This window comes from Trachemys scripta, chromosome 10 (genome assembly GCF_013100865.1).
Source record: "Trachemys scripta elegans isolate TJP31775 chromosome 10, CAS_Tse_1.0, whole genome shotgun sequence".
Lineage (NCBI taxonomy): Eukaryota > Metazoa > Chordata > Testudines > Emydidae > Trachemys > Trachemys scripta.
The window spans coordinates 31,047,742-31,064,541 of NC_048307.1; the positions used below are offsets into that span (position 1 = coordinate 31,047,742).

Genomic DNA, 16,800 nt, shown 5'->3' on the forward strand with positions numbered 1-16,800 from the left:
GTCAGGGGAGAGGGAGAAGGGGTTGTTGGAGGGGGAAGGGGTCCTGGGGGGGCTGTCAGGAATGAGAGGAGGGGTTGGATGGGGCGGCGGAGGACCGGGGGCAGTCAGGGGACAGGGAGCAGGGATGTGTGGATGGGGCAGGAGTCCCAGAGGGGCCATCAGGGAACAGGGGGGGTTGGATGAGGCAGGAGTCCGGGGGGGGGGGGGCAGATAGGAGGTGGGGGTCGAACCACGACCCCCTCCCCTAACCAGCCCTCCATACAATTTACGAAACCTGATGCAGTCTTCAGGCCAAAAAGTTTGCCTGCCCCTGTTCTAGTAGCTTTCTTTCCCAAAATGATTTTGACTGAAATACACTCTGTTTTATCCATTCCATCACTTCTGATTTCTTTATAGTCTGCCTCATCATTAATATACAATGCTACAATCCACCACCTTTACTTTTATTTCCGTCTTTCCTGAACAGCACATACTCTTCAATCCCTGTACTCCAATCATGACTTCTATTCCATCATGTTTCTGTTATCCCGATAATATCTGATTTCACTTCCTGCACCAGTAGTTCTAGTTTCTCCATTTTGTTACTCAGGCTCCTTGCTTTGGTGTACAAACATCTTAGTTGTTTCTGCTAGGCCTTGCCCACATTCCTTGAGTACAGTCATTCTACAGCTAGGATCGCCTACCTGACAGCTAGCTTCATTGCTATCAGCATTATTTTTCCTCTTGATGTCCATTCCCCTACACACTGCCGTTCCTTTCTCAGTGGGGACCTGGTCTTTTTTGGAACTGGCTCCTCAGATACAGAGTCTGTGCTCAACTTTTTGGGAGTCTTCCCTGCATGCTCCAAAGGCTTCCCTTTCTTAGCAGATGCATGCCCCAACGTTGACGTGGCGCTGAATCTGTCCAGGGACAGACATACATGGGGTGTCTCCTGACCTGGCACAGAGGGTGGTTGCAGGGAACGTTCCATCACCAACACTCTGAGCTTTATTTCCCTGTTCTTCCTAGCCCTGAACTTAAGAGCTAAACAAAAAGAACACTCCTGGAAGATGTGGGACTCCCGCAAGCAATGGACACAGTTGGAATGTCCATCAATATAGCCTCCTGGGAAAAGAGGCAGTGTTTGAAGCCTGGCAAACCAGGCATATCTCATCAGGAGAAGACAAGTCTCCTGGAGAAACAGAGAGGGGAAACAGTCCTCTCACCTAAATTAACTATCTATACCAGTGGTGGGCAACCTGCGGCCTGTCAGGGTAATCCGCTGGTGGACCACGAGACAGTTTGTTTACATTGACCGTCGCAGGCACATCCGCCTGCAGCTCCCAGTGGCCGTGGTTCACCGTTCCCGGCCAATGAGAGCTGTGGGAAGTGGCGGCCACCACTGATCTATACCAATACTATTAACAACTTTAAACTAAATAACTTTGATGGAAAAACGGTAAAGAGAAATGGCTGAGTATCCTCTATGCAGACAAACTAGTGTTCTTCCTCAGGTCAAGGCAGCAGAGAAGGAACTGAGGGCAGTTTCCTCATACACCTCATATATCCACGGTGTCTGGCACAAGGAGATATAGGGCACATGTGCAGGCTGAACAGGCACTGCTAGCTAGAAATCATTGATCAAGGGCTCGAGAGGCACATGAATACCTGAAGTGAAGCACTCACAGGGACAATACTTGAAGAAGTTAAAGCTCCCTCAGGGACTGCTCTGATTTATGCTGGAAGCCACATGACCCACAAGCAGGCCAGAATCTGAAAGGTACAAAGGGGCTTTATAGCCTCCTTTACCCCCTTTCTCTCCAGGTGGCATCTTTTCACTCAGCTTCCGGAAAGCATCAGAGAATCTAGTGGATGGTTCAATTTCCTAGGTCTGCCAGAATTGACCTTTGCAACCTTTCAGTTACTCCATCTGTAAAATAAAGGAGGAATGATACTTGCTTGCCTCGTAAGATAGGTGTATGAGGCAGTGGCAAAACTAGCTATTTTTCCCTAAAGAAATGGTTGAGCTATTTTTGGTGAAACTTTCTTAAAAGAATTTAAGAAAATTTCATCCTGAACAGTTAAAGTTTGACAAAGTTTGACAAGAAGTATAGTTAAGCAACCCTAACTATAGTTGTTGGTAGGAGTTCCACCTATAATACACACACATACCCTCTCTCTGACCAATCATCATCTGAAAGACAGCAGGTTTTCAGGTATGGTCCTTCTGCCCTTTTATTATATACATTAGCAACTACAGCAGTTGTAACAATGGCTGTGAGCCTTGGATCCTTATTAACAAAGTGTGGGGTTCTTTAGGGAGTCTATGGGAGTTAAGCACCCAAACCCCTTTGAAATTCAATGAGATTTTTGGCATCTAACTAGCTTAGGTTCCCTACAAAATCCTAGTAAAAAAATCTGAGCAGTGACGGACGTAATGGTGTGCAGAGAACCAATCCAGACAACTGGATTCACTTGCAGAGCAAGTGCTCTCCTCACTACACATCCCTGGAGACCAAATTGAGTTTGAAGATCAGAAAATTACTCAAAAGCCTGATTAGTCTGCTAGTGACTTTCTGACTCTCCATTCAGACAAACAGACGTATTGAACTTAGTGTATGTATTAGCTATGAGCTCTGTAAGGTCCAAGGGCAGGATTTTGGTTCCTTGCCAAAAAACCTTGGGAGGATCAAGAATAACTAGACTTTTAATTAATTGAATGATGCAAGTAACCCATCAGCAGCAGGTATATATTCAGTAAAAGCTGGAGGTGACAACAGAGCTTTTGAAAGCAGACACTGGAGCATCTATATAATAAGATTTTTGGATTGTCACTTTGAATGTCACTCTGAAACCTAGAATGTCTGTAGAGTCAGTATGTAGTGATGGAACAGCTACAACCATGGCTGAGAATTCTTTTTGTTCAAAATAATCACCAGATTCAATCATCATGGGGAGTTACAGTGTGTTACCATCTAATTTCAAAGTTCTCAGCCATTTTGACTTTACAAATTACATGCATGTGACAGCAAGACATGTATCTATGCCATGCTAAAAGTCTTAAATCATGGTGAAATCAGAGACAACTCAACCAATAATCACCCTTATTCTACAGATCATTTACATGCAACTATTCCATTGGTTGTATGGGGGAGACTGCACAGATGATGGATTACTTGGACCAACTGCCACACCCATGGGGCAGCACAAGCTTTCAGCTACTGGTTTTAATATAATTAGTCTATCCATAAAGTCATTTGTTTTTCATAGATGTTATTCACTCTAGGACAGAGATGCTATTTCAGATCAGGTTGGGTGGAGGGAGAAGGTAAATGCAGAAGAAATATTTTTATACAAAATCATAATCTCTGGCTAGTTCTCTCTTGAGTAACACTAACCTAGAGCTGCTGTGAGAGGATTCAGCCTTCAATAAGATGCAGAAAAAGAAGCAAACCTGTGAATATATAGAAACCACAGAGCTAAATCTGCATAACAAGACTCCAATAACTTGCACGGTGTAAACCTACTTCCTGTTGTGTCTATGGTGTGTCTATGGAGCAAGAGTTGCAAGTGACTTTGAAAAAAAGAAATGTTAAATGACAAGGTTTGAAATGATGAAACAGGTTTTGCACAGGTGCAATATAAATTTTTACTTAGGGTTTCTAATTCATTGTGCCACTATACAACTGCATTTTCCAAACACATATGACCAGCGGGACCCATATGACCCCTTCTCACCGCAAGAAAGTGAGGCCCTAGCAATTCAGTAGTCCAAGGAAGCCCCATGCCCACAGCTGCGCCTGCTCCCTGAGACATGTTGAAGTCATGTTTCCTGTGCCCTCTCCCATAAGGCCACAGGACATTCAAAGTACCACTTTTTCATTTTGGTTTCTAATAAAATCTGGATGGCAGAATAGTTACAGAGCTGTGATTATTCCACCTATCTGTACAAGCCTTATTTCTCACCACAGAATCTGGCTCCAGTTCCTCAGTAGGTAGGACTTTGTGACTGTGGCAGGTAGAACAGCTCTCAATTTCCTGCAGGAGTTTCAAAAGTTTCTTCTGTTGCCTGAAACATAGTTAAACTTTTAGGAATTTTGTTTCTAAATCTTTTACTTGGAAAAAAAATACTGAGTTAGAGTAAAGGTGAAGAAAACTCAGAATGAAAAAAAAACCACCTAAGTCATGCAGGACATTACAATTATTTAAAAAAACCCTATTAGAAGCCCATGAAATTCAGACAAAGATGTACTTAAAAAGCAATGCAAACATTGCTTTATTTCTGCCCCCGTATCGACAGCAGCAGCATTTTTCTTTGTTTCCCACATACTTGCTTTGTAAGATGTGCTATTTTTAGATAAAGGATTTTTCTTAAGGGCTTATTCAGAGAAGGGGAATTTAATCACAGTTTATAAGTACCTATACATGAGAAGATATTTGATACCAGAAGGCTCTTTAACCTACATGTAAGTATCTATATGGGGAACAAATATTTAATAGTGGGCTCTTCAATCTAGCAGAGAAAGGTATAACACAATCTAATGACTGGAAGTTGAATCTAGACAAATTCAGAGTGGAAATAAGTGTACATTTTTAACAGTGAGAGTAATTAACCATTGGAACAACTGAACAAGGGCTGTGGGGGATTCTCCATCGCTGACAATTTTTAAAAAAAAGATTGGATGCTTTCTAAAAGATATTCTCTAGGAATTATTTCAGGGAAGTTCTCTGGCCTGTGCTATAGATTCATAGACTCCAAGGACAAAAGGGACCACTGTGACCATCTAGTCTGACCTCCTGTATAACAAGCCTTATTTCCAATCTGAATTTGTCTAGCTTCAACTTCATGTTATATCTTACTCTGCTAGATTGAAGAGCCCACTATTCAAATATTTTTCCCCATGTAGGTACTTATATAATGTAATCAAGTCACCCCTTAACCTTCTCTTTGATAAACTAAACAGATTGAGCTCCTTGAGTCTATCACTATAAGGCATATTTTCCTACCCTTTAATCATTCTCAGGGCTCTTTTCTGAACCCTCTCCAATTTATCAACATACTTTGTGAATTATGAGCACCAGAACTGGACAAAGTATTCCAGCAGTGGTTGCACCAATGCCAAATATAGAGATAAAATAACTTCTCTACTCCTGCTCGAGATTCCCCTATTTATGCATCTGAGAATCGCATTGGCTGTTTTGGCCATAATATCGCACAGGGAGTTCATGTTCGGATGATTATCCATCATGACCCCCAAATCTTTTTCAGAGTCACTGCTTCCTAGGATAGAGTCCCCCATCCTGTAAGTATGTCCTATGTTCTTTGTTCCTAGATGTACATGTGATGTTGCACTCCATATGTTTTATGGAAATACGCTAATGAGTGTGAATATAATGTAACTGGAATATGCTTTATGCAAAAGGTCTCTTGTAAGGTATCATTACAAAGCTTATGATCTACTGAGTGTGTTCATCCTATTTGTTTGCATGTATTATTTCTATGTCTGGAGTTAGAAGAATAAGGTATAAACTTGTATTACTGACGTAAACATGTTAAGTGAAAGCCATTAAGGGTGTTTCAGCATCAATGAACTGTGAATGGGTTTGTTTACCTGCAAGCCTTCCTGTCTTCCAGCTACTAGGTAATGAAGAAGCAGGTCTTACAGTGACATGTGATCACCTGAACTGGAATCCATCTTAAACCTGGTGCTTTTCCATTTAGAAGGGGGGTGGGGACCCAGAGAGACAAAAGATTCCCACCTTAGGCCAAAGCTATAAAAAGGGTGGAACAGAACAAAGGAGACTGCCAGTCATGAGAAATTCCCTAGTTACCACCTCAGCGGGAACTAACAAGGACTGTACCAGGGGAAAGGATTGGGCCCAGACTAAGAAGGAGTCTAGTCTGTGAAAGAAGATTACTGGAACATCTCTGCAGATGAGATTTACCTGTATTCAGTTTCTTAATGTATTAGGCTTAGACTTGCGTGTTTTGTTTTATTTTGCTTGGTATCTTATTTTGTTCTGTCTGTTATTACTTGAAACCACTTAAATCCTACTTGTTATACTTAATAATATCATTTTTGTTTATTAATTAACCCAGAGTAAGTGATTAATACTTGGGGGAGCAAACAGCTGTGCATATCTCTCTATCAGTGCTATAGAGGGTGGACAATTTATGAGTTTACTCTGTATAAGCTTTATACAGAGTAAAATTGATTTATTTGGTGTTTGGATCCCATTGGGATCTGAGTGTCTGGGTGCTGGAGACAGGAGTACTTCCTGAGCTGTTTTCAGTTAAGTCTGCAGCTTTGGGGGCATGGTTCAGACCCTGGGTGTGTGTTGCAGCAGGCTAGCGTGTCTGGCTCAACAAGACGGGGTTCTGGAGTCCCAAGCTGGCAAAGAAAACGGGCTCAGAGGTAGTTTCAGCACATCAGGTGACAGTCCAAAGGGGGTCTCTGTGACCGAACCCATCACATTACACATTTACATTTAGCTGTATTAAATGCAGTTTGTTTGTGCCCAGTTTATCAAGCAATCCAGATTGTTCTGTATCTGTGACCTGTCCTCTTCATGATTTACCACTTTTTCAATTTTTGTGTCATCTACAAACTTTATCAGTGATGACTTTATATTTCCTTCCAGAGCATTGATACAAATGTTGACTAGCATAGAGACAAGAACTGATTCCTATGAGACCCCACTGGAAACAGACCCACTCTATGATGATTCCCCATTTACAATTACATTTTGAGACCTATCAGTTAGCCAGTTTTCCATCCATTTAATGTGTGCCATTTTAATTTTATATCATTCTAGATTTTTAATCAAAATGTTGTGCAGTACCAAGTCAAACACCTTACAGAAGTCTATTACATCAACACTATTATCTGTATCAACTAAACTTGTAAACTCATCAAAAAAAGATATCAAGTTAGAAAGGATCTATTTTCCATAAATCCATGTTGATTGGCATTAATTACATTACTCTCCTTTAACTGTTTATTAATGGGAGTCCCATATCAACTGCTCCATTACTCAGGATCGATTTAAGATTGACAGGTGTATAATTATCCCTGTCATCCTGTTGACTTTTTTAAAAAATTGGCACAACAATAGCTGTCTTCTAGTCTTCTGAAACTTCCCAGTGCTCCAAGACTTATTGAAAATCAACATAAATGGTTCAGCGAGCTCCTCAGGCAGCTGTTTTAAAACTCTTGAATGCAGGTTACCTGGACCTGCTGATTTAAAAAGGTCTAACTTTAGGAGCTTCTGTGTAACAACCTCTAGAGACATTAGTGGGATGGAAAGAGTGTTATCATCACCATATGATGAGACTATGTCATCTAATGTTTCCCCAATACAGAACAGAAATATTTATTGAACACTTCTGCCTTTTCTGCATTATTATTGAAAATTCTATCATTTTCATCAAGTAGTGGACTAATACAATTTTCAGGATTCTTTTTGTTCCTAATATATTGAAAAAATTCCTTTTTATTGTCTAACTTTGCTGGCCACAGAGATCTCCTTGAGTCCTTTGACTTCCCTTATCAATTTTCTACAATTCCTAATTCTGCTTGCACCTCCTTCTCAATTGTCAAGTATTTGGTTTCCCAGGGGAACAGCTTCCTGCTTACGTACAGTACTGGATGTTCTTTGCCATCCACCTCCTCGGACAATATGGCCTTGAGGCCCATCTTGGGGGAATCCATTTGGAGGATGAACTGTTTTGCAAAATTGGGCCTTCCTGTGCTCTTCTCTGGTCTGTCTCTGGAATCTCCTCCACTGCTGAACTACTTCCTCTTTGAATGCTCCCACCACTGGAAACATGCCTAGCAAAGGCAAGGCTTCTGTGTCCAACGAGGCAATGGGTAAGGAGCCACTCTGGTGCAGCGTTGATAAACCCCATCACACACCCACTATAACCTGGACTATAGCAGAAAAGTCTGTTGAACTTTTAAGAAAACCAATATTTTCAGCCTCTCCCCTGTACATAACCAAGATGCTGGTCATCCTGCCTTTTGCAGGGCAGAGACAAAATATGGGACACAGGAAGGAACATCTAGAAAAATACTTTGTGGTAAGATTTATCCCATTACACAGAGCAGAAATTAAATGCTTCTAGAAATAATCACAAGAAAGGATGAAACCAGACAACTACAGTATATGATATAAAAAATCCAGTACATTAAGGAAATCATTCTTAAATAAACTAATATAGCTACCTGCTTCCCAAATGGCCAATTCTTTCAATAGCTTCTGTGACTACAGTTGTTTCCTGTTGTTTTTCTGAAGGCTCAGTTGTTGCAGAAACAGATGAAGTTGAAACAGAAGGCAGCTATGTAAGAAAAGATTAACAAATTTCATGTACACTATTCCCTACACACACAAAACAATATGAGTTGTGGTTTGTGTCTCTGAAATGAATGAGAGTATAGCCAAATTCTGAGCTTAGCTAAACTAATGTAAATCCATCCTGTTTCCATTGAATTTAATGGAATTAATGTGGATTTACACTGGTATAGCTGAGATTAGAATCTGGTCCTTTACATGTAATACTATAGGCAGGTGAAAATAATGTAAAAGGATTACCTACCACCCTTTAAAATAATTTATTAATATGAGATTTAAAGCATATATCAAAGAGCAAAAATGCAATTTCCTTCCCACTTTCAGCTTGCACTACTCCAATGTGCTTTCATGAAAATAAGAAATTACATCCTGCAATGGCAGTCCTCTGCTGATAATACTTTGAAAGAAAGAGCACTGCCCTTGTCTCAGGATCCTGCATGTGAACAGGGCAGAAACTCCTCACATTTAAAGGCCTAAAGTCACTGGTGGGGCCTGGTGCTAAAACCACCTGCTCCTTTCACATTAGATGATAAAAACTGCTTTTTAGATCCCTTTAAAGGCCCACTTGAGTGCACCCTTTAGGTGACAGACTTGGCTTCATTCCCCTCTGTCAAGGGTGGAACTCCAAGGCTCAACCACTCTTGCATTGAATCTGTGGATTGCAGTCCCCCTTATTTCCCAACCATGATAACATGACAGTCCCAACTGAACCTGCAAGAAAACTTCTCTTGGGAAACTTGTGAACCATGGTTAATTAAAGTGACTCAAAACTGACTTCTTCAAAACAAACATGTTGTTTATACACCCAAATGTAGATAGCAAGCAGAAAGGGATAAAACAACAAAAGGTCTATTTGCCTGGGTCTTTCCTAACTCTTACCCTTTCCCTGAAAGTTTCCCATAAGTTCCATTCAGTCCAGGCCCCCTACTTCTGGGTTGCAAGAGACGCCCAGGCCATGCAGCATTTTCTGCATCTCTCTCCCCTGTCTCTCCTACAGTGTTTCCCCCAGGCAGCTGATGCCCACACACCCCTGCCTTCCTCTGTAGGAGGAAGTCTTTAATGGTTTAATGTTCCTTTGATTCTAGGCTCAGGCTGGGGAAAAATAAATCTGCTAGCATGGCTGGAAACAGCATTTTCCAATTAATAGTTCCCACATTATTTTCTTAAGCACAGTTGGTATTCTCTTTGGAGGAACCTTGTGTCAGTCATTCATTTCCTGCTTGTTTTCCCCTAACAGCTTTCTTTGATTCAACTTCATGCAGTCCTACAGGACGATATCAAGCACTGAGGTACACAGAACATTCATAAAAAAATGCAGAATCTCCCCGGTTCTTCATAAGAATATTCCCATGTTTATCACAATTGTACAAAGTACAAAAGATTACATAACCTTTAAATGCTGAAGGAAGAGTGAGCTTTGATCCATCACATCACACAGCTTTCAGAGAACAATTACTAGTGTGACAGATGGTGAGCTTCTCTGTAATTATTTATAACTACTATATGTTGACCTGGTTATTGAGATGTTTACTGTGTGAATATATTGGTTTAGTTTAATAGTAATCTGTAAGAAAATAAACAGGAAGGAAACAACAGCTCAAGATAAGCTACCCTATAGTGAACATTAGAGGGTTACTGTAGGACAATGGGTGAGCCATTGGCCCTGAGGAGCCTGCCTCAATCTCCTGCGGAGCCTGCTGAATTGGTTTGGACAAGCAGAGCCAAAAGCCTGTCAACTGGCAAGCCCAAAGGAACTCTATATGCTCGGGGTCTTACTGATCGCCATATTTGGGGTCGGGAAGGAATTTTCCTCCAGGGCAGATTGGCTGAGCCTCTGGAGGTTTTTCGCCTTCCTCCGCAGCATGGGGCAGGGATCTCTAGCAGGAGGGTTTCTGCCGATTGAAGTCACCTAAAACAGGATTGGGGACTTCAACAGCAGAGTCCAGGGAAGGGGTAGGGACGGTTTTATGGCCTGCAGCATGCAGGGGGTCAGACCAGATGATCATAATGGTCCCTTGTGACCTTAAAGTCTATGAGTCTAGTGGGATAAAATGAGGTTCTCTTTCCATGGGGAGGTAATTGTTGGGAGAGCTGTTCAAACTAACACAGACGCTTACTGGGGTATTTGAAGAAGCGAGGCCTGCTAAGGACACCTTCACAGAATGATAGGGCTTTAGGTAAAAAAGACACGCATGTTGACTGTTTTAAAATCCTTTTTCTCTAAATGTTGCTCCTATTGTTAAAATTAAGCAACATACTGGCTTAAGAAGGCTGTCACACTTTATTCATCACTGGTCACAGACTCACAAAGGGATGGATGGAGGTATACACAGATGGTTCTTGAGGGCTCCAGTAAACTTTCATTAATGGCCATGATAAGTCTCCCTGTGGTGGAAATATGAAGAATTTCTTTGTGCTGCTTCTCTTGGACCACTTCCAGGGGTATGCCTGAGGTTTCCACCATGTGTTTCATCAGGTCCTGGAAAAAACAGTTACTAACCTGCTCAATAACTGTTCTTGTTTGAGATATGTTGTGCGTGTCCATTCCATTCTCAGTGTCTGTGTGCCCACCACAGAGACGTCAGAAATTTTTCCCCTCAGCGGTACCCATTGGGAGGCTCAAGTGCCCTCTGCTGCCATGCACCACTGTGTGGACATATAAAGGGCAGAGCCACCCCTAACTCCCCTCAGTTCCTTCTTGCTAGAATTCCAATGTAGAGGGGCAGAAGGGTGGGTCGTGGAATGGACACATGTGACACATTTCAAAGAATAACAGTTATTGAACGGGTTAGTTTTTCTTCTTCAAGTGATTGCACATGTGCATTCCACTCTTGGTGACTCTCAAGCTGTGAAAACAAGAGGTGGGATTGGACAACAACTCATCCAACTCTAGCATTGTTTCCGGAGCCTTGAGCCACAGCATACTGGGAGGCAAACATGTGGACTGAGGACCAGGTTGCCGCTCTACAAATGTCCACAATTGGAACATGTGCCACAAAAGCTACTGAGGCAGATTGTGATCTCAGTGAATGAGCTGTGACTCTGCTCGCAAGGGTGGCATTAGCCGTGTCATATCACATGCATATACAGGAGGCTATCCAAGAAGAAATTCTTTGGGTGGAGACTGATTGTCCTTCTGTTCTGTCTACCACTTCTACTAACAGTTGGGAAGACTTAGGGAAGTGCCTGGTTCTGTGCAGTTAGAATGGCAGAACTCTTCTGATATGCAGGGTATGGAAACACTCCTCTTCCCTGCTCAAATGCGGCTTCAGATATAATGCTGGCAAATAAATTGGCTGGTTCATATGGAAAGATGACACCACCTTTGAGATGAACCTTGGTTGAGAATACAGGTAAACCTTGTCCCTAAATGATATCACATAGGGAGGCCCAGACATTAAGACAGGCAGCTCTCCTACCCTCCTGGCCGAGGTGATGGCCACCAAAAATTCTCTTTATTGACAGATGCAGTAGAGTGCAAGTAGCCAAAGGCTCAAACAGGGGATTCATAAGTCTTCATAACACTAAGTTTAGATCCCATGGGGGAGCAGGAGTCTTGCACCTGAAGATACAATTTGACTAGGCCATTCAAAAACTTATGGATATGTCATTAGAGAAAAATCCACTTCAGGATGGAACAGTGAAATAGCAACCGAACTTAACAGCCAGAGCTAATGTGCATGTCGATTGTGTGCAGGCAAAGGGAACGTCTACATATAGATTGGCTAGACTTGTTCACAAATGTAGGGAAGGGAGGACATGAGAGGGTACCATCACCATTGAATCTAGATGATGATAGCTCAGAAAGTAGACTGATGCCAGCCAACCCTGTTGAACTCTGAGGTGCAGTCTAGTATACTGAACCAGGTAAGTGCAGGAACCCATGTGCCTCAGAAGCCTCAAACACTTTTGTGCTGTTGTGACCAGGTGAGCTTTCATATCTATAACAACTGATTGAATTGCTTGAACCTTTGAGTCTGGAAGAAAAGCTCTGGCCTGAGTTGAGTCCGTTACAGCCCCTATAAACTCTATCCGCTGGACTAAGGAGATGAGAGTCTTCTCTGTGTTTGACTAGCAGTCCCAAAGCACTGATTGTCGACTGGCTCAGGGATACACTGCACTGTACCTGCAGTCTGGATCAGTCCTTGACAAGCCAGTCATACAGACAGAGTTGTACTCCAGATATTCTGAGGAATGCAGATGCTACTGCCATAACTTTTGTAAAGACCCTGAGAGCTGCTGACAGGCCAAATGGTAGCACAATGAACTGGTAATGATTTTGATTTAACAAAAATCTGAGGTACATCCTGTGAGCTTCATTGATTGCCACGTGGAAGCAGACATCTGTTAAGTTAAGGGTGGCACACTAGTTTCCAGGATCCAGGGAGGGGATAATAGAAGCTAGGGTGACAATGCAAAACTTCATTTTTTAAGAATTTGTTGAGTTGACAAAAGTCTAAGATTGGTCTGAGACCCCTCTTCACTTTTGGGATTAAGATATAGAGGGACTAAAACCCATGCCATCTGAGACAGTGTTGAACCTCCTCTGCGGCCCCAGACCAAAGGAGAGATTGTACCTCCTGGAGGAGGATCTTCTCATGAGAGTAGTCCCTGAAGAGGGATGGGGAAGGAGGGTGGCAGGGAGGGGTAGAAACAAACTGGAGGGTATAACCCACTTCCACAGTGCTCAAGACCTACTGGTCTGAAGTAACTTGGTACCAAGCACTGAGGAAGTGTGAGAGACCATTTTCAAAAGTAGGGGAATTTGGGTCTGGAGAGATGGAGACTGTTTGCATCCTCAACAGGCCCATCAAAATGATTGTTTGGCACTTCCCACATGTCTTGAAGGGCCTGGAGCTGGGGCCAAAGTAGCAGGAGGAAGAGGCCTGAACCTATATCCCCTGGACTTCAAGGCTTGTAACTTGGTTAAACCAAATCCTATTTCACCTGGAACAAGGTCATGCACTGCTCCTCCAGGAGAACTATTTCTCTGCTAAATGACATACCAGACCTGCACTAGATTTTTCTCATGTTCCTGTCATTGAGAATGTGAGATATATGAACAAATGGGTAACCTAGCTGTGCAGTGAAAAGTCTGTGGGTCAAATATGGGGTGAATAATTAGGAACAGCTGAAGCTGAGGGAAAGGACCCTCTGAATCTTGTAAGAGAGATAGAGAGAGGCTCCTGTAGGCTTTGGAAGGTGCACAGAATCTGAGGTAAGGAGTTGGGCTATGGAATTTACACATGCAATCGAAGCCAGTAGAATTTAAAAGTCCTGGGAAATAAAATGCCATCTTTTGTTTATTTTCTTTTTAGCTCCTTAATTCTGCCCTGTAGCACATTTACATGTTGAAGGTGGGATTTTCAAAGACTTCAGTGTTAGTAGTAACTGGAAGTAAATTACTTCCCTGAGAGCAGAGTTAGGCCAACTCTGAGACTGGGGGCTTTTGAAAATCCCACGCTGTGTCCCAAGACAATGCCTATTTTAAGTATTACCTTACTTTCATAAAGCATAGCAAGTTCATGTTATTTGTGAATATGCATAGGGAACTACTCTCTCTCTCTCTCTTAACCACAAAACAACAGACATCACAAAAAATAAAAAGGAGATTGCAGAATTTGGCAGCCCATAACCTGGAAAGAGATTCTGTAACACCAACAGACCCAGTCTTAAATTCCAGCCAATAAGGGTCTGATCCAATTCTGAAGCCAATGAAAAGCTCCCATTGACTTCAGTGAAACTAGGATCAGGCCCTAAGTGCTTGGTGAATGTGTGCAATGAAAGTCATGTGACTGCTTTTCAAATTGTTTGGGTGTTAACTAATTGTAACTTTGAGGGAGGGAATGGCAGAAACCAGAAGGATCCTTTCTACCTTAAAGAAGAAGAGTCACATAAATGGTTAACACATATTTTCTGATCTTCTCTGAACTCAAGAAAGAGCTGTAAGGTAATATCCCCAGAAAGTGCATGTGGGGTGACCACACTATTTCATTTCATGTAGTGTTAAGATTCACCCCACCATCCACCCTTGTAAGGCTTTAAACCAGTGATACTCAGACTGAGGCTCGTGGGCTGCAAGCGGCTCTTTAATGTGTCTAATGTGGCTCTTTGCAGCACATGATATTAAAACACCGTGTTATTTAATTATTAACCAATCAGGATGCTTTTACTATGTTATTAACCAACTGTAGTTGATAAAATAATAATACTTGGTCAGTCATTTTGCTGTGAGCATTATATATATAATTAACTGAATTAACAATGAAACAATGAATTCATACTACTGCGGCTTTTTGGGATAATGTTGATCACCAGTTTGGCTCCTGAACCACTGAGGTCTGAGTATCACTGCATTAAACTATATAAGATTCCTATTCATGTTTAGGGGAAGGAAATAATTTTTGCTACTGAACACCTTGGATCTCTCTTGTCTGAGCTCAGTACTTTGGCATACCATTTGATGGCTGGTAGAAGTCTCCAGCCTTCTGCAAAGCATCTCTCTTTGCAAGATCTCATTTTCAACTTGCATAGCTTTAATGACAGCAGAAGCAGATTGCTCAGGATCCTTCTTCTCACAAACATTCCTTCGAGTTGCTGACAGTGGCTTTTCTGGTCGACTTACTGGTCCTGACATCGAAAAGTAACAAGAAATGTCTATTGATTATCTCATACATGTATAAAACACTGTAAAAGCCCATGCAGCATTAAATATCTGGTCTAGTTATTAACAAAGGGCTGAACTGGCAGCTTGCAACCCGGCCCAAGTAAGGCACAGCATATAGGTGATGCTAATGTTCTCAGTGGTGGCAGATGACAGAACAAGGAGCAATGGTCTCAAGTTGCAGTGGGGGAGGTCCAGGTTGGATATTAGGAAACACTATTTCACTAGGAGGGATGTGAAGCACTGGAATGCATTACCTAGGGAGGTGGTGGAGTCTCCTTCCTTGGAGGTTTTTAAGGCCCGGCTTGACAAAGCCCTGGCTGGGATGATTTAGTTGGGAATTGGTCCTGCTTTGAGCAGGGGGTTGGACTAGATGACCTCTTGAGGTCCCTTCCAACCCTGATATTATATGATTCTATGAATGTTTGTTTTAACATTAGAGTTCCAGGTCTTCTCTACTTTGGACAACTAGTGAACAAATGACATCACAAGAAAGTATAGATAGCAGTGTGGCTGCAATAGCATGGGCCCGGCTGAGCTGTGCCGAATACATACCCACTGGTTTCCGGCAGGCCTGTACTCAGCACAGCTCACCCATGCTCATGCTGCCGCTACCCGTGCTACCACAATTACATTGCTATTTATACTTGTGTTAGCCCAATAAGAGCTAGCATGAGTATGTGTACATGAGCAGGGGAATCACACCCCTAGTACATAATGTAGACATAGCCAAAGGCAAAACAACCAAACACAATCCTTCCTCCACAGCCCTCAAAAAGCCCCGACAGCTTTCAGGCCTACTGTTTTTAAAACACAGCTTAATCATACTATAAGAATGATAACAGAGGCATTGAAGCCAGCAAAACTTGTATGGTTACCAGTCCTAGCTAATATTCCTCCACCTAACATCTGGTGTCAGAATGCACCAATAAACTGCCCCCCAAGCTACAGAAAATGACACACTTGCCACTGTTCAGGGATATATGGGATGCACTGCATCACCAATTACATAGCAGAAATCCTATCTGGACAGTGCTGCATACTTTCCATTAAGATGATAACATCATCAGCTTACTGTGGTGGACAGGATGGGAGAGAGCCTCTGCTACCGTACTACCAGGAACACCCACTGCCACTACCAGCCACTCCTTGGCTTTGGGCTTCCCACACCACCTCTGGAGACAGATTAACAAGTTTAGATGTGGCATTGTTCGCTGCTCAAGACTGACTATGCCTGTGGCCTGGGTATCTATGCTACTGTGAAAGATGCAGCACACATGCTGGATGGTTGCTCTTTTTGTGTTGGGCTCCCCAGAGGTCTTCCCAAGATGACCACTGTTAATTCAAGCTGCTGTTGTTTTTCTCCAAACTGTCCCTTGGTTGTCTTGCTCACACACAATTACTATATGCATATAATACCCTGTTTTAAAAGTGTTTGAAGGAAGTGCAACACACATCTTTCAAAAACTGGTCAACGCAAGGTTCTGATCTGGCAGGTATTGCTACAAACATTAGCTGGTGCTGGCATCCAGGTGACATATGGTGTTTGAGTTTCTCTTTTGTTTAAGAAGAAATATAATTTCTTGGTTTTGTTTAGGTTTTGCATTAATTAAGGAGTCACTGTTTGGGTTTTTCAGTACTGTTAACTTTACTGGCTCTCGGGATTCATTTGGAAGCAGCAGTGCTTAGCTTGAGAAGTTTTATTACAGTAATAAGTCCATCTGACCCTCTTCCATTCATTTGAATAACTGGGTTTATGTCAGATATCCTCCATGCCCCCCAAAAAACATTTTTTTGTAACTGAT

The 16,800-nt window shown here is 42.2% G+C and overlaps 1 protein-coding gene across 5 annotated transcripts in view; it reads right to left on the bottom strand.

Moving 5' to 3' along the window:
- Positions 1-16,800, bottom strand: part of KATNIP (katanin interacting protein) — a 189,030-nt gene that overhangs the window by 100,638 nt on the left and 71,592 nt on the right. For all 5 annotated transcript variants that reach the window (XM_034783910.1, XM_034783906.1, XM_034783907.1 and 2 more), the window contains 3 exons: positions 14,789-14,961; positions 8,205-8,317; positions 3,946-4,048 (listed from right to left, as the gene is read on the bottom strand). In XM_034783910.1, coding sequence (XP_034639801.1) covers positions 3,946-4,048; positions 8,205-8,317; positions 14,789-14,961 — 389 coding nt within the window. The remainder of the gene's footprint in view (positions 1-3,945; positions 4,049-8,204; positions 8,318-14,788; positions 14,962-16,800) is intronic.